This window comes from Candida albicans, chromosome 1 (genome assembly GCF_000182965.3).
Source record: "Candida albicans SC5314 chromosome 1, complete sequence".
Lineage (NCBI taxonomy): Eukaryota > Fungi > Ascomycota > Pichiomycetes > Serinales > Debaryomycetaceae > Candida > Candida albicans.
In genome coordinates this window covers 1,098,253-1,115,430 of record NC_032089.1, presented here as the reverse complement: position 1 = coordinate 1,115,430, position 17,178 = coordinate 1,098,253, and the positions used below count along the sequence as shown (strand labels likewise).

General features: G+C 35.1%; 12 protein-coding genes across 12 annotated transcripts; 8 read left to right on the top strand and 4 right to left on the bottom strand. All coding sequences in view use genetic code 12, as the record gives it.

The window, feature by feature from the left end:
• Positions 1-2: 2 nt before the first annotated feature.
• Positions 3-2,111, top strand: PRD1 (metalloendopeptidase; the record flags this gene model as incomplete). Its single annotated transcript, XM_710776.2, has 1 exon — positions 3-2,111. One exon carries the CDS (start codon positions 3-5, stop codon positions 2,109-2,111), a length of 2,109 nt encoding a protein of 702 aa, XP_715869.1.
• Positions 2,112-2,300: 189 nt separating this feature from the next.
• On the bottom strand, positions 2,301-4,259 carry GRS1 (glycine--tRNA ligase; the record flags this gene model as incomplete). Its single annotated transcript, XM_710779.2, has 1 exon — positions 2,301-4,259. The coding sequence occupies one exon, from the start codon at positions 4,257-4,259 to the stop codon at positions 2,301-2,303; it is 1,959 nt and encodes a 652-aa protein (XP_715872.1).
• Positions 4,260-4,547: 288 nt separating this feature from the next.
• Positions 4,548-6,296, bottom strand: CAALFM_C105280WA (uncharacterized protein; the record flags this gene model as incomplete). Its single annotated transcript, XM_710780.2, has 1 exon — positions 4,548-6,296. The coding sequence occupies one exon, from the start codon at positions 6,294-6,296 to the stop codon at positions 4,548-4,550; it is 1,749 nt and encodes a 582-aa protein (XP_715873.2).
• A 269-nt stretch (positions 6,297-6,565) lies between these two features.
• On the top strand, positions 6,566-7,285 carry CAALFM_C105270CA (mitochondrial 54S ribosomal protein mL67; the record flags this gene model as incomplete). Its single annotated transcript, XM_710781.2, has 1 exon — positions 6,566-7,285. The coding sequence occupies one exon, from the start codon at positions 6,566-6,568 to the stop codon at positions 7,283-7,285; it is 720 nt and encodes a 239-aa protein (XP_715874.1).
• Positions 7,286-7,883: 598 nt separating this feature from the next.
• On the top strand, positions 7,884-9,800 carry SDH1 (succinate dehydrogenase flavoprotein subunit; the record flags this gene model as incomplete). The annotated part of the gene is made up of 1 exon (XM_710782.2): positions 7,884-9,800. One exon carries the CDS (start codon positions 7,884-7,886, stop codon positions 9,798-9,800), a length of 1,917 nt encoding a protein of 638 aa, XP_715875.1.
• Positions 9,801-10,089: 289 nt separating this feature from the next.
• Positions 10,090-11,424, top strand: RPT1 (proteasome regulatory particle base subunit; the record flags this gene model as incomplete). The annotated part of the gene is made up of 1 exon (XM_710783.2): positions 10,090-11,424. One exon carries the CDS (start codon positions 10,090-10,092, stop codon positions 11,422-11,424), a length of 1,335 nt encoding a protein of 444 aa, XP_715876.1.
• Positions 10,569-11,183, bottom strand: CAALFM_C105250WA (uncharacterized protein; the record flags this gene model as incomplete). The annotated part of the gene is made up of 1 exon (XM_710784.2): positions 10,569-11,183. The coding sequence occupies one exon, from the start codon at positions 11,181-11,183 to the stop codon at positions 10,569-10,571; it is 615 nt and encodes a 204-aa protein (XP_715877.1).
• Positions 11,425-11,546: 122 nt separating the features above from the next.
• On the bottom strand, positions 11,547-12,134 carry CAALFM_C105230WA (DNA-directed RNA polymerase III subunit; the record flags this gene model as incomplete). The annotated part of the gene is made up of 1 exon (XM_710785.1): positions 11,547-12,134. The coding sequence occupies one exon, from the start codon at positions 12,132-12,134 to the stop codon at positions 11,547-11,549; it is 588 nt and encodes a 195-aa protein (XP_715878.1).
• A 248-nt stretch (positions 12,135-12,382) lies between these two features.
• CAALFM_C105220CA (uncharacterized protein) lies at positions 12,383-12,820 on the top strand (the record flags this gene model as incomplete). Its single annotated transcript, XM_710786.1, has 1 exon — positions 12,383-12,820. One exon carries the CDS (start codon positions 12,383-12,385, stop codon positions 12,818-12,820), a length of 438 nt encoding a protein of 145 aa, XP_715879.1.
• A 212-nt stretch (positions 12,821-13,032) lies between these two features.
• Positions 13,033-14,190, top strand: CAALFM_C105210CA (uncharacterized protein; the record flags this gene model as incomplete). The annotated part of the gene is made up of 1 exon (XM_710787.2): positions 13,033-14,190. The coding sequence occupies one exon, from the start codon at positions 13,033-13,035 to the stop codon at positions 14,188-14,190; it is 1,158 nt and encodes a 385-aa protein (XP_715880.2).
• Positions 14,191-15,280: 1,090 nt separating this feature from the next.
• CAALFM_C105200CA (uncharacterized protein) lies at positions 15,281-16,174 on the top strand (the record flags this gene model as incomplete). The annotated part of the gene is made up of 1 exon (XM_710788.2): positions 15,281-16,174. One exon carries the CDS (start codon positions 15,281-15,283, stop codon positions 16,172-16,174), a length of 894 nt encoding a protein of 297 aa, XP_715881.2.
• Positions 16,175-16,842: 668 nt separating this feature from the next.
• CAALFM_C105190CA (uncharacterized protein) lies at positions 16,843-17,175 on the top strand (the record flags this gene model as incomplete). Its single annotated transcript, XM_019475104.1, has 2 exons — positions 16,843-16,879; positions 16,982-17,175. The coding sequence occupies 2 exons, from the start codon at positions 16,843-16,845 to the stop codon at positions 17,173-17,175; spliced, it is 231 nt and encodes a 76-aa protein (XP_019330649.1).
• Between the last annotated feature and the right edge of the window lie 3 nt (positions 17,176-17,178).

Genomic DNA, 17,178 nt, shown 5'->3' with positions numbered 1-17,178 from the left:
ACATGAATTTTTCATATTTCATTGTTATTTTATTATCATACGTAACCTACCGATTTTATCACTCAAACATGTCAATTGACTTTCAAACAATAGTTCAAGACCAAGATTATCCTTTGTGGAATCAGTCACCCGAAGAAGTTTTGGAGATTGCAAACGCAATCGCTGCAAGTGAAACCAAATTGTTCGATGAAATTGCTGCTATTACTGACCCATCAATTGACAATGTGTTGAAGCCATTTGCTACTCATTACAATGAAAATAGTTTCCCAGAAGGCCAAAGCACTTTTTATCAACATGTATCCACTAGTAAAGAATTACGTGATGCATCGACAAAGGGGGAAGAAATCATAGACAACAATTCAATTGAACAATGGTCTCGTCCAGATGTTTACCAAGTATTTCAAAAATTGTATGATTCAGTCAAAAACGACTCGAGCTTAGATCCAGAGTCCAAGAGATATTTGGAAAAGACTCTTATTTCGTTTAAAAGAAATGGTTTAGCTTTACCTGAAGAAACCAGAGAAAAGGTTAAAAAGTTACAAGTCGAATTGAATAATTTGCGAGTCAAGTTCTCCAAAAATTTAAATGAAGATAAGGGATTTGTTTTGTTTAGCAAAGAGGAATTGGAAGGAATTCCCGAAGACACTCTTAACCAGTACGAAAAGGTTGATGGCAAATTCAAAGTTACATTCAAGTATCCTGATATTTTCCCTATTTTTAAACATGCTAGGAACTCTAACACAAGAAAAACTGCAAATATTGCGTACGGAAACAGATGTGCTGAAAACGATCCTATTTTAGAACAAATCATCAAAATCAGATTTGAAATTGCCAAACTCTTGGGTTATGACACCTTTTCTGATTATGTCTTAGAGGAGAGATTAGCAAAGAAAAAAGATACAGTTTTGAATTTTCTAGCAGATTTACAAACTAAGTTGACTCCAATCGCAGAAGAAGAATTGAAGGTATTAAGGGATTTCAAAAAGAAGGATCTTGAAACAAGAGGATTAGAGCCAGAAGAATCCTTTTACAGTTGGGATTATAACTACTACAACGAAAGATTATTGGAACAAAAATATAAAGTTGACCATGTCAAAATTGCCGAGTATTTCCCATTAGAATCTACTGTTGCTAAAATGTTAGGATTTTATGAAAAAATATTTGACATTAAATTTGTCAAGGTTGTAAAGCCAGATTCAGCTTCAGTATGGCACGAGGACGTTCAGCAATATGCAATTTATCAAAACGTGAAAACAAAGGGTAAAGAATTGGAATTTATGGGATGGATATATTTTGACTTGCATCCAAGAGAAGGCAAGTATGGGCATGCTGCCAATTTCGGCTTGGGTCCTGGATACTTGGAAAAAGATGGAAAAACTAGACACACGCCGATAACAGTATTAGTTTGTAATTTCACGAAACCAAGTAAAGACAAGCCATCATTATTGAAACATGACGAAGTCACAACATTTTTCCATGAATTGGGCCACGGAATCCATAACATTTTGTCCAAAACTAAATATTCCAGATTTCATGGAACACACGTTGAACGCGATTTTGTTGAGACACCTTCACAAATGTTAGAATATTGGACTTGGTCTAAGAATGAGCTCAAAGAATTGTCTTCACACTATAGGACAGGAGAACCCATTAGTGACGAATTGATTGGCCAGTTGATTAGAACTAAACATGTCAACACAGGATTGTTTAACTTACGTCAACTCTTCTTTGGTATTTTTGATATGAAATTACACACCATTGCCAATCAAAAAGAATTGGACTCTTTAGATATTTTCAAAGTTTGGAACGATTTGAGAGAAGAAGTCACTTTGCTTCCAAGCGACGGCAACACCACAAAAGGTTACGCGTCTTTTGGACACATTGCTGGTGGGTATGAGAGTGGATACTATGGTTATTTATACTCTCTAGTATATGCCACAGATATTTACTATACACTTTTCAAAGACGATCCAATGAATGTTGAAAATGGAATTAGATACAGAGATATTATTTTGAAGCCTGGTGGATCAAAAGAAATCATGGATAATTTAGTTGAATTATTAGGAAGAAAACCAAATTCGGAAGCTTTTTTCCAAGAAATTTTTGGATAAACGACTCCAGAGAGAAGAAACGAAGTAAACAGCGAGTCTAAAGTTCTATTGATTATTCTCTTAATTGCTATTCTATAAGAATAGAGAAAAGTAAACGCGAATAGAGTTTGAATATACAAGTTCGTAGATACAACAGTAATAATAGTAATATTAAAAAAAAAACACAAACACCCTTAAACAAACACATCATCAAGCACTCTGACCTTCAAATGGTTTAAGCTTGGCAGTTCCTTCTTCCCAAGTACCATCATTGTAAGTAATGTCTTTAATTGCTTCTACAATTTCTTGAATTGATCCTCTAACTTGTTTAGTTGAATCTCTTTCACGCAAAGTAACGGAGTCATCTTTGACAGAGTCAAAATCAATGGTAATACCAAATGGAGTACCCAATTCATCGTTTCTGGCATATCTTTTACCAATGGAGGCAGAAGAGTCGTCGACCTTGAATGGAATTTTTTCCTTTCTCAAAGCTTGGGAAACTTTCTTCACAATTGGTTGCAATTCTGAGTTGTTAGATAACGGAACTAACAAAACTTTAGTAGGGGCCACAATTGGTGGAAGTGACAATACACCTCTATCAGCATCATCTGGTCTACACCAAAATTGGTGTTCAAAGATGGAATATAAGATACGTCCGATACCAAATGAAGGTTCAATGACGTTGGGTACAAATTCTCTAACGTGTTCAGTTCTCTTTACTTTGTCAATCTTAATTAAATCACCATCTAATTCAACATCGCCTTCCACGCCTTTAATTTGGACAACAATTTTACCCTTTTCACTTAATTCTTTACCCAATTCTTCTAATTCACATTGGGTTCTAGAGGTTAACCATTTTTCGACGGTACCAGCATCTTTTCTAAATTTGGGTCCAAACTTCTTTTTAGCAATCTCGATTTCAAAATTTTCAACAGTACGAGGTTCAGCTAAAGTTTGTCTGGCCACCAATTTTTCACCAGTTCTGGCAGAATGAACAGACAAATCATAAGCAGATCTATCAGCACAACCGACACATTCAATCCAACCGTAAGAAGTTTCTAGTTCAGCATCCCAACAGTCAGAGGCATAGTGTGCCATTTCATTAGACATATGTTGTCTAAATCTCAATCTATTAGTGTCAACACCAATCTTGACTAAAAACAAATAGATTCTGGCAATAAAGTAACCCAATGTCTCGTTATCAACCATGCCAGATGATACAGCTTTGCCAATAGATTCCTCGATTAATTCTGTTGATCCCGATTCTTGGACATTTTTTGGCAAAAATTTCAATTTGATGTCCTTAACATCTTCGAATTTTGGATGTGATTTACTTTCAGGGTCAACATAATGTTCAATTTCGGCCATCAAGAATTCACGAACCCTCAACAAACCAGCTCTTGGTGCAATTTCGTTTCTGAATGATTTACCGATGGAGGCAGAGGCAAATGGCATTTTGTCATTATTAAACTCCAATAATTTGTTAAAATTTAAGAATTGACCTTGAGCGGTTTCTGGTCTTAAGTATCCCTTCAAATTTCCCGATGGTCCAATGGCAGTGTCAAACATCAAATTGAATTCCACAGGTGGTTCTAATTTACCCCCAGTAGAAGGGTTAGTGATGTCGTACTTAACAATCAATTCACCTAATTGAGGTCCTGAAAACCCATCAATTTGAGCCAAAATTGATTCATATTCTTTAACAACTTCGTCTTCTAATTTGACATTTTTAATTTCCTTGACTTTCTTCTTTCTTTTCTTTTTGTCTTCATCCTCTTCTTCGACAATTTTAACACCTCGAGCCAATTTATCACCTTTCAATCTAGATTCCAAAACTTCTTCAACCAAATGGTCAGCACGGAAAATTTCTCCTGTTTTCAAATCTTTACACATCCAGTCCGAAAATCTGTCGACGTGTCCTGAAGTTTTCAAAACATCGTGAGGAGTCAACATTGTTGCTTCAACTTCCAACATGTCTTCTTCTAAGATGAAATGTTTTCTCCAAGCATCAATGACATTGTTTTGAAAGGCACAACCTGGGGGACCAAAGTCGAACAATCCTGCAACACCACCATAAATCTCGAATGATGGGGCAAAGAAAAATCTTCTCTTTAAAGTTTGTTCTAAGGAGTCTCTAGAAAAGGGAATATTTGTTCTACTTGCGGACATCACTCTAGAAACACTTCTATGAAAATATCTAATAAACTGTATTGTGGAAACGTTAGAATAATACAACACTTGAAAGATGACTCTTTGATTTTTCAGTGAGGAACAAAATTTTTTAACTTTTTGTTTCTTGATGAAAAAGTTGCTTCCATACTCTACGATTTAAGCAAGAATACACGACTGTTCCAGACGATTAAAGAAAGTACTGCAAATTCAGGAACAATCAAAGTATACATAATAGACGAATCCTTACTTCCTTACCCTGACATAAAACATATATATATATATATTCTAGGCTAGTTTTAGGCCACTATCTTCTATAAACAGCTCCTCATCATAAGAAGAACTATCCGTATTTAGTCTATCTTCCTCAAGCAATCTTTTCATAAAAATGACTATGCTTGTGATTACGCATGTAATCGCAAATATCTTATCAAACCAATTATCTATAAATACCACTTCTTCAATGGAAGCGTTTGGACTTTTCGCGGCACTCCCAGAAAGAGACAAGATCTTTGATATCTGATTAGATAAAGTTGCAGGCAAGTTGGTTCTAATCAATAACGCTGTGGCAATCACATAAACTCCTACTAATTCTGCAACAATCAAATGTTTAAGCCAATTTTTGGTTGTCTCAGAACTTGAATGACCCGGGAAAAATCTGCTAAATGACTTGAAAGTAGTTAACACATTTGAAAACGAACAAACGAATAAACTGGCAGATAGGATAAAACTCAATTGATTTACCAACTGAGCTTCGGAAACTGGTAAATTACGGAAAACCGACAATATAACCTTGGACAATGTGATTGCTAGTGCATCTTTACTCGAGGGTGCCTCTTCATTTGAGTCAATTACCGTTGAGCTGACATTATAATAATCTTCACCATAAAAAAGTAGCAATGGAAGCTTTACTAAAAACACATTGATTATACGATAAACACAATAGATTGCCAAAGACATGTTCCCCCAATATAAAAGTCTTTCAAGACTTACATTATACTGATCATTTTGCAAGGTGTACTTTGAAATTAGTTTGACCAAATCGTCATATAGTGTGTTCTTGAGAGACTCCAACGATTCGATCTCTTTGATTAGTTCATTTTCCTCACTATCGTATTTTGAAATGTTTGCAAATGATTGAACTTTATGGAGTAATGATAATTTTTTAGGAGATTTATGCAACCTATGGGAATCATTCGGCAAATTATATACAGTTCCGCCTGCTGCAACTTGCAATTTATTGAGTTCTGATTTCCGCTTGGCTATCAATGATAATGTATTATTAAAATACTGAATAGTCGAGTTTATATCCACTTGATTAACATCCTTTGAGTCTGGTTCTAACCCTTTGTACTTCTCAAATATCTTGTATGGCGTAGAAATTGACCCTACTCCAGAGAGGATTGCCAAGATTGTAATACCCACTATCGAAACCTCGTTGATTACTTTTTCCACAACATGACGAGACACATCACCTCTTGGATTGAAAGACTGGGTTAAGTCTCCACATTTGTGCAATACCAACAACCACACAGCATATAAAATTGAAACAAGTCCCGCTGATGGAAGCGTTTTCGGAAGTATATCCTGTATAGCTAATAAACTTATGATAAAAATTGGGACAACACTGACTAGTAGAAAAATCAATGTGTTAATTGTTATTTTAAACAATCCCAATCGTGAATCAGCATCCAAGAAATCTCCCAATTCAAGAAGAATCAATAGTATCAAACCGACACTTAAAGATAGGGTAACACTGAAAACAATTCCAATTATTCTGTTCAACATATCCGATTTCGAATTATATAGGACACTGGGTTTTTCTTCGTGTAAATCATCATGGCTGTCTATATTCACCCGTATTAGGTTCAAGTGCTTCAAGTTCTTATCTATGTAGTCATTGATATGCACCTTGGGGATATACAAATATGTTGAATATTTTTGTATGAGATTATTGTGGTATATTAACTTGTAAGCCCATATCCCTAAACCCAGAACAATTGTAAAATATGGAACTACACTTAGTATTATCGACATCAGCGATTGTAGCTCTTTATATTTGTATCACCTGTGATAAATAGCTGAATGAACACTTTCAAGTAAGGTTATATTTTTTTATTAATGGGAGTACTACCAGGATACACTTTGCTTTTTGCACACGACCTGAAAATTTCTTTCTAACAATGCTTTGTCAAACAGCTTGAAAAAAAGAGAAAAGAAAAAAAAACTTCAAATTTAGATCTTCAAAATTGTGAACTACCATAATTAATTAACTCATTTCAAGAATATAATAAACTATTAACAACATGGCTATGCGTACTAGAGCTGAGAAAAGAATGAGGAAGTTCCTCATTGAGCAATTAAAAACTCGTCAACAAAATGGTGCTAGAATAGCACAAGGCAAGAAAAGCGAACATGAATTGATCAAGAATAACTTGGGTCCACAAGTTTTTGTGTTTAGAAATCTTTTCAGTGGACAAGTATTGTACTCCCAAGTTCCAGCATACCATGAAAACCAAATTAATCAACAATTTTTGAGCCCAAATTGGCAAAACCGAAAGCCTTCAAGAAGACAAGATTTGTGGAAAATAATGTGCGTGGTTAATTTTAATAACTACGAGTATGCTATCGCTGCATACAAGGGTTTAGTTGATTTGAGAAAAACTAGAGATGTTGTTCAAAAGAAAGAGGCCAATGAAATGAGAAAGAAGAACGACGATGGGAACATTTGGTACAGCGGTCAATTTAGGCCAACATACACACAAGAGGCTGTTGCCGATTTAACGCACGTCATTGATGAATTTGAGTTAGAGGGCACTAAAATATTTTGGGCCAACGAATGGCATAGGGGAGATGATAAACATTGGAGGGCAGATTTAGTCGAGCACGATAAACTACCAGTTTATGACCCTAGACATCAAACTGTTTTATTGGATATAATGAGAGAAAAAGCCATCGAAGCATTCAGGGAAAACAACACTAGTGAGGAAACCATAGAAAATGCAACTGAACCAGAGACTGCTTGAACTCTTTTGTAATTATATAGACTGCTACTGTACATAGTATTTTAATTGTATAAACAATTAGATTTGAGGCTACAATGTGGATATGAGTGTGATAATTGATACCGAAAGGAACCGTCATGTAACTTTGGTTTTTTTAATTCTACGTCGTAATGCATAATATTTCTTGCTTCAATTATGTGGATAGTACTAACAAATGTATACCACTCTCCAATACTTCTATCATGCTAAATAGAAAACAAGATTTTCTAGTTCCTTTTCGGGAGCACAATTCCATGGCTATTCCAACCAATACTACTAATATGTATAAACCAATTTTTAACCATACACGCATTTTGACTTTCTGTAGAATTAAGACAATAGCCCTCTTTGTGGATAATGGTCATTAATAACCGTAGGTTAGAAGTTCAACAACTTAGCCGGTTTAACACCCGAAAGAAAGGAGTTATTATTTATTCAGTATCCTCCTCCACTCACATATTGGCCAGTATATCTCCTATTCAGTGATTTTGTTTTACTATTTAGTTTTTTTGTTTTCATTTTTTTTTTCACTCAAGTCACCACATAATTTAACTTTACAGCGACAACTTTTGATTAAATCATGTTCACAAAATGCTCTAGACAAGCAGTAAATAGACTGGGACGTTTTTTCAGCAACAGTTCCATTACTTTTCAGACAATTGGCAGAATTAAAGGAACAGAAGCCAACTCAAAGAAATATTTGCAACAAAAATACGTTGTCATTGATCATGAATATGATTGTGTGGTTGTCGGAGCTGGTGGAGCCGGATTGCGAGCTGCATTTGGATTGGCAGAGTCAGGATTTAAAACAGCATGTATATCAAAATTGTTTCCCACTAGGTCACATACAGTTGCAGCACAGGGAGGTATTAATGCAGCACTAGGTAATATGCATAAAGATGACTGGCATTGGCATTTTTACGACACTGTGAAAGGATCTGATTGGCTAGGCGACCAAGATGCCATCCATTATATGACAAAAGAAGCACCAGATTCTATCTACGAATTAGAGCATTTTGGAGTTCCATTTTCTAGAAATGACGAAGGCAGAATCTACCAAAGAGCATTTGGGGGCCAAACAAAAGAATTTGGTAAAGGTGGACAAGCCTATAGAACATGTGCTGTTGCTGACAGAACTGGCCATGCTTTGTTGCACTCATTGTACGGTCAAGCTTTGAGACACGATTGTCATTTTTTCATCGAGTTCTTTGCTATGGATTTGCTCATGCAAGACGGTGAATGTGTTGGTGTAATAGCCTACAACCAGGAGGATGGAACTATACATAGATTCCGATCTCATAAAACCGTGATTGCTACTGGTGGTTACGGCAGAGCATATTTTTCATGCACTTCAGCACACACATGCACCGGCGACGGATACGCTATGGCATCTAGAGCAGGATTACCTTTACAAGATTTAGAATTTATCCAATTTCATCCTTCTGGGATATATGGATCAGGTTGTCTTATAACAGAGGGAGCAAGAGGTGAAGGTGGATTTTTAGTTAATTCCGAGGGTGAGAGATTTATGGAAAGATATGCACCTACTGCCAAGGACTTAGCATGCAGAGACGTGGTCTCTCGTGCAATTACGATGGAGATAAATGAAGGCAGAGGAGTTGGTTCTGAGAAGGACCATATGTATTTACAATTGAGTCATCTTCCTGCAGCTGTTTTAAAGCAAAGATTACCAGGTATTTCTGAAACTGCTCATATTTTTGCTGGTGTCGATGTAACGAAGGAGCCAATTCCTATATTGCCAACTGTACATTATAATATGGGTGGTATCCCAACTAACTGGCAAGGGGAAGTTTTAAAAAAGGGTACTGACGGCAAAGACGAAGTTGTCCCTGGGTTGCTTGCTTGTGGTGAAGCTGCCTGTGCATCTGTTCATGGTGCCAACAGATTGGGCGCTAACTCCTTGTTAGACTTGGTAGTTTTTGGAAGGGCGGTTTCTCATACAATAAGAGATAACCTCACACCAGGAGCTCCCTTACACGCATCACCAGCTGATTTAGGTAAGGCTTCCATTGAAAACTTGCATAGATTGAGAAATGCAGAAGGTACAAAATCAACAGCTGAAATTAGACTAGATATGCAAAAAACAATGCAAAAGGGTTGTGCAGTGTTTAGAACAGAAGAAACGTTAGAGGAATGCGTTGACAATATCAACGAGGTTGACAAATCATTTGCTAACGTTAAGACCACTGATCGTTCGATGATTTGGAATTCTGACTTGGTGGAGACTATGGAATTACAAAATTTGTTAACGTGTGCCACACAGACTGCAGCATCTGCTTTAGCAAGGAAAGAATCAAGAGGATCACACTCTCGTGAGGATTATCCTGACAGAGATGATGTGAATTGGTGGAAACATACTTTGTCTTACCAAAACAGTGTTGGTTCTAAAGTAAAATTGGACTATAGAGATGTGATAAAAACCACGTTGGATACCACAGACTGCCAACCGGTACCGCCAGCTGTTCGTAAATACTAGTAGATAAATCTCAAAGTAGTTTGGTCGTAAGAATTGTACAAAGGCAAGCAATATGAAGGTTGTAGACAGTATAAATGTCGTACACGACATTTCTTGATTTCTTGCCTCCTTACTTTTTCTGTCGTGTTATTTGGATAAGAGCGAGTGAGTGAATTGGTGAGTCGAGTGTGTGAGAGAGAAAAAAAACTTGAAAGGTTTAATCAAAATTGCCACTGACTTGGTGCTTTCACATACACTTAAATCTAGTAACGTCAAAAGTAAATCCAACGAATATAAACCACAAAAAGCAATGCCACCAAAGGAAGATTGGGATAAATATATACCACCTTCAGAAGAAGAGACCTCTGAAAAGATAACACCATTGACCGAGGGTGACATTCAGGTATTGAAAACTTATGGAACTGCACCATATGCAGACTCTTTGAAGGAGATTGAAAAAGATTTGAAGACAATAGAAGAAAGAATCAAGACTAATCAAGGGATAAAAGAGAGTGATACTGGGTTAGCTCCACCTCACCTTTGGGATGTTCTTGGTGACAAACAACGTATGCAAGAAGAGCAGAGTTTACAAGTTGCCAGATGTACTAAAATAATTGAGGCTTCTCAACCACAACAGCCAACAGGATTACAGAATGCCGATACCAAATCAAAATATGTGATTAATATTAAGCAGATTGCCAAGTTTGTTGTAGGATTAGGTGAAAGACTTTCTCCTACCGATATCGAAGAAGGAATGAGAGTTGGTGTTGATAGACACAAGTATGAAATTCAATTACCGTTGCCACCTAGAATTGATCCATCAGTGACCATGATGACAGTGGAGGAGAAACCAGATGTTACATACAGCGATGTTGGTGGGTGTAAAGAACAAATTGAAAAATTGAGAGAAGTTGTTGAATTGCCATTGTTGAGTCCAGAAAGATTTGTCAAATTGGGTATTGATCCACCCAAAGGTATATTGTTGTATGGTCCTCCAGGTACTGGGAAAACATTGTGTGCAAGAGCAGTTGCTAACAGAACAGACGCCACATTTATTCGAGTCATTGGGTCGGAATTAGTACAAAAGTATGTTGGTGAAGGGGCCAGGATGGTGCGTGAATTGTTCGAGATGGCAAGAACCAAGAAAGCATGTATTATATTCTTTGATGAAGTTGATGCCATTGGAGGCGCCAGATTTGATGATGGTGCTGGTGGTGATAACGAAGTGCAAAGAACCATGTTGGAGTTGATTACACAATTGGATGGGTTTGACCCAAGAGGTAATATCAAGGTGATGTTTGCCACCAATAGACCAAATACTTTGGATCCTGCATTATTAAGACCAGGTAGAATTGATCGTAAGGTTGAATTTTCTTTGCCGGATTTGGAAGGAAGAGCCAACATTTTCCGTATTCATTCAAAGACCATGAGTGTTGAGAAAGATATCAGATGGGAATTAATATCCAGATTGTGTCCAAATGCCACAGGTGCAGAATTGAGATCGGTGTGTACTGAAGCAGGTATGTTTGCCATCAGGGCCAGAAGGAAGGTTGCCAATGAAAAAGATTTTTTGAAAGCAGTCGACAAGGTTATTAAAGGTAATTTGAAATTCAGTTCAACAAGTCAATATATGCAATATAATTAAATGTACACTTCCTTCACCACTTGGTATGTTTTTTTTTTCATTGCATTATGCATTGAATTATACTTACATACATATGTATTTTGTCTTTATGTATATACACATGCATCTATAGAAAAAAGTATTTAATCCCACCAAGAAACACACCCCATACCATAATCTTGACAAGATGCAGTTATGGTGTATGGAGGTAAAGTAGTAGCTTTCTTTTCTTCTTCAGTTTGTTCATCTTCTAGTTTTGGTTTAACATTATAGAAATTTTCTTCTTCCACTCTGAATCTAATTTTTTCATTAACATCAATAAACAATTCATTTTCATCCAATAAATAAATCCAAGCTTGTTCCAGTTCTGAATATTTACAATTTTCAAATAGAAAATCTTTTGGAATCCAAATCTCATCGAAAAACTCCATACGAACTTTAATTCCCTTTGCTGTACATTCAGTTACCCATCCAGTTAAAATCTCTCCTCGGAATGGTTTCCAAACTATACTTCGAAATCTCACTTCGACATATGATCCACCATCTCCTGGTTTCAATAATCCATCTTTGATGTCGAGTATATCCCATATGGTTATTACCAAACCGAGATTGGCAATTATTTTATTGGCATATTTTTTGTTCAATTCATCTGAGATAGAATGTTGTATGGGAACATTGAATGCACTAGGTGGTATACGTATTAAATCTGATATTTCTGATAATATAAACATAACAAAGTAGAACTATGAATCAATGTTGTTGTAGATGATATGACTTGATCAATGTATACGAAAACCACACAATCCAATCCTATGCAAACATTAAAGGGAAAAAAAAAAACGAATGCATCAAAAATTTTGATGCTAGACAGATGATGATGAGGATGGAAAAAAAATATAAATAAACTAAAACGTTATCACATTTTTGATTAATTATAGTGAAACCAATTCTATTTTATTTCTTCGATTGGCTAGTGAAAATGAACACATCTTCCAAAGTCAACAAACTGAAAAAAGTGGTAAACACCACTGGAAGAGTTAGTGCCAAAAAGGCAGCTAGTTATTTACACTCGATGCAAAATTCATCCACAACAAAAATAAATCCTGCCAAACAAGTTACTGCTCCAAATTGGAACCCAAAACATTTTCGATTGTTTGTTGGAAACTTAGGTCCTGATGGAAACGACGAATTACTAAAAGAGGCATTTCTGAAATATCCTTCTATGAGTCAAGTTCATGTTCCTATAGATAGGAAAACCAGTAAGAATAAGGGATTCGGATTTGTTGCCTTTGGCAAATCTGAAGATTATTTACATGCATTTCAAGAAATGAATGGGAAGTATATTGGCCAGCATCCAGTCCAGTTGAAGCGTGCTGAATCTAGTGTACCCAAAAAGACTAAGAATAAAAGGAAATAGATAGAGGTGTAATGGGATATTATTATTTCTGCTTGGTTTGCACCTTTGACAACAAGTTAACAATCGCCATTTCTTAGTTTTCTCGGTGTACGAAAACCACCACCAAGTGAATAATGAGGATACGAAAAAAATTTTTTTTTCTTACATTAGTTCTTGTCTTGTTTTAGTACACCACCTCCTTCACCACCATTACATCCTCTCCTTTTCTTACAATGTTGATGTTGATGCCAGCTAGATTTGGCTATCATATAGCAAAAAACAATAGCTCGATATTACGACCTATTTCTATTTTGAGATTCAAATCAAATGTTCCTTCAGCAAGGCAAAGCAAGAACAACTTACCAGCAGATGGGATTCCCAAAAAATCATTACCTTCTGAAGGAGAATGGAAGCATTTAAAATTGCATATTCCAGGTGAGAATGTGCAAACGAATGATTTGAAAGACAGAATACCCAAATTCCCTTTAGGAAAGGAAAATGTACCAACATTATTACCACGTCCAGGAGTACCTCAAGTGGGTAAAAATTTCACATTTCGACAAGTTATTGGGATTTTGAAGAATAAAACTCAACCGGAATTGATTTATGAAAGTGAACCTCATCGATTGTATTTTTTAATGTGTTTTTGTGCATCAATCATTTTTGCAATATATGGATGTGTGTTATTTGAATGGGCCACATGGATAGCCAATAAGGAATACGATGAAAATGAAAAAGAAGAGACCAATCTAGCAATTCGTAAACGAGAATGGGCTATATCTTTGGCTATGTACTTGGCTCCTTCAGCTGCATTGTTTTTGTTGGCTTATGGTGCCGCTCTTTTCCCAACAAAGCTTGTCAGAAGAATCTGGTACTTGCCTGGACCAGTTGAACATATCAAATTTACATCGTATCCGTTTATTCCTGGTAGACCAACCCCGGCGTATACTGTGCCATTGGAAAATTTAAAGAGGAAACATGCAGCCAGAGTATGGACTGGTAAAGGATTTTATGGTACTGCTGACAAAGGTTTTTTCTACTTTACTTTGTTAGAAACATTACCTAATGGGAAAACCAAGAATTGGATTGTGGACAGAAAGGGGTTCTTTTGGTCTGATGGAAGAGTATTTGATTATTTATTTGGTAAAGAAACTTTGCAAGAAGCAGAGGCGGGTATTCCATATGACAAACAATTTGGTATTATAAATCAAGAAGTGAAAAAGAAGAAACAACAATTGAGGGAAAAGCATGGAGTATTATGGAGATACAAGATGGCAGCTGAGGAATTTGGTAAAGATATTAAAAAATTGGGAGGTTATATTACCAATTCAAAATCAATCGATAATAAAAAAAAGACAGATAACGGAAAGCAATTGCCAAAGGGGAAATAAGAATTATTACCAAAGAAACGAGATGATCTCTTTTTTTTTTTGAGGATTTGTATATTGTAAATAGACTACACATATTCTAACATTTGTATATATAAAAAAAAACTATATACGCTTACTTTTTTAAAAGATATGTTAGATTATGAATTCATCCATCATTCCATATTTTTCCATGTCAACAATTATTATTATTTCTATGCAAATTTTGATCGAAATTATTTACACAATTATACCTTGAATCACAAACTTTATGACACAAAAATTCCCCCCTCCCCAAAAAAAAAAATTGAAACACTTTTTAGCAAGATTCTTAAATTTCATTTTTTTTTCTTGGGATTTGTTTGCATGTTTTTCTACTTATATTAACTTAACTTAATTATGCAATGGACCACAATTTTAATTGTTTAGAAAGACAAGTATAGAGTAGTGGTGCCGATTGAATTTTTATTCAAAATGAGTTCAGCCATTGTTGATAATTTGTCTTTATTTGGAGTATTCCGTAATAAGAATACAATCAGTAATTACACGTCTGCCGTGTAACTACAAATATGCAATCTTAGATCTATATACCTATAATGTATACTAAAGCTGTTAATCATAGTAAAACTAATAACACTCCACTCCACCCCGCCCCTCCAAAAAAAAAAAAACTTGGTAGTGGTGGAGTAATAGTAATTGGATATCATATACTAAGAATTTTTGATTGCCGAACACGATTTTACTTCTCCTCTTTTTTTTTTTGAAATGATTTTTTACCTTTTTTTCTTCTTCTTCTACTACTTCTACTTCTGTCAATTAAACTTGTTCGACAAATTTTCACTAGAGACAACAAACAACTACAACAATAATAAACAATACACACACAAAATCTTAATATTATTTATTATCTCTATCTACACGCACATTCGCATAAATTACATAAAATTGCTCTCACCTTTTTTTTTTTTTGCCTCTTTTTCTCTCTTTCTTTCCTTTCCTCTCCTTCTAACTGCCAGTCTAAAATTTCATCGAAAACTCCTTCTTTTTTTATTTTTATTTTTTTTTTTTTTTACAACAGACACACTCACACACACCCATATACACATTTTTCACCATGGCAGCTGGGTTAAGACAAATGAAGTTACATAACAAAAGAAAGTTGAATGAATTGGAAGATATTTCAAATATTCATAAAAAGTCAAGGACGGTATCGTTTAAAGATGAAAATGAAACCAAGAAACCCATAACCAGACTGAACCTTAACCGAAAGCGTTCTCATTTTGTCACTCCACCATCGCCACCTCAACAACGATCGTCACCGCCAGCAACTTGTTTAGAAGATGATGAACCTCCTCATCACCAACAAGACAACGACGATATTTCTGAACAACAACAACATCACCACCATCACCACCACCATATTTCATTTCCCGCCACGCCACCAGAGTCCATAAATGACGAAAGCACAACCCCAATAGCAGCCGCCACCAATACCAACAGAAATGACGACTACAAGGAATACAGAGATGTCAATAATATGGATGTGGAATTGTTTACTGCAAATACTGGTATAATTCCAAACAATAGCACTAATAGCACAACCACAACAGTTACTACATCTTCTCCAAATGACGGCAAATCATTCAAGCAAGACTTGAATGAGAATCCCGACTACATTGCACTCACATCCTCATTACGAATGGCAAAGATAACAAATACCAAAATAAATCAAGATATTATCGAATTATCGAAATTGCAACAATATTATTCTTCGACTGCAAATAAAGAAGAAACCATTCAATTCTTTCTCAAATTAATTAACAACGAATTGAATTTGCCAAAACCCACAAGAATCACCAAATGTCCCATCATAAATTGGTCTAAATATCATTCTTGTTTATCTCAAGTCAATAAAGATTTTGAGAATCAATTGCATAAATGTGATAAAAAGGAACAGGCCATGAATTCATTGTATAAAGCTCTCAACTTGTTTGATAAATTGAAATAATGATTAAACATCTACGGTAAATAAAAACTTAAAAAAAGGTGTTTTATTTCTACAATATTTGTTATTATTTCTACAATTTCCATTACTATTATTTTCTGCTTTCCATCTTGTTTTTTTTTTGTTTTTTTTTTGGGTTTGTTGGTTTAAATTTATTTTATTCATAAATTCTATATTTTATAAAGGGGGGTTGTACTTTTAGTTTTTCCCAAGTTTGAATTGATTTGATTTGAATATTTTTGCTTTTAGTTTCATTGTTTTACCAGGTTTTTCTGAGTTTCTACCAATTTATTTCCACCTTTAGTTTTGTTTCTGTTGTTGTTGTTTCCATTCAGTTTAGTTTTGATATATAGAATTCCCTTTTATAGTTTACATTGTCGAAGGTCAATCGACTAACGTATTATTATAGCAATATATAAATTTTATCCCATCACTTCAATTGAGTTTATTTGATTGTAAATTGATGTGTAATTGATAAGAGAAAGGAGACTGGCTGAAAAAAATCTGAATTTTTCAACCAAACAGACCAAAGCTTGACCCGCGAACCAAAGAAAAAGCTAACAAAAAAGAAAAAAATTCAAAAGTGAGAAAAAAAAAGATGAATTATATCAACTTGTTGTTAAACCATAACTATACATATATATAATAGAATATCATAAACTATAACAAACATGGCTCACACGGAGAATTATGAATACCCACCTATTCGTATGTATATAAAACCAACACACAAAAAGAGAAACATACCTTCATAATGAGGCTGTTTTAACACAGACCAGTTCTCATTACTAACCAAATATATCAATTTAGCATCACAACAAGAATTAGATGACAACAATGTTCCCTTCTTTCACAGAGATAAATGTGCAGCTCATTTAATCAACTATTATAAATGTCTCGATAAAGGTACTTCCTTCTGTAATAAAACCAAAGATGAGTTTTACAAATGTCAATATTTAGCATTAAAGGAAAGATTAGATAACCACACTAAACAAACCCATTAAATG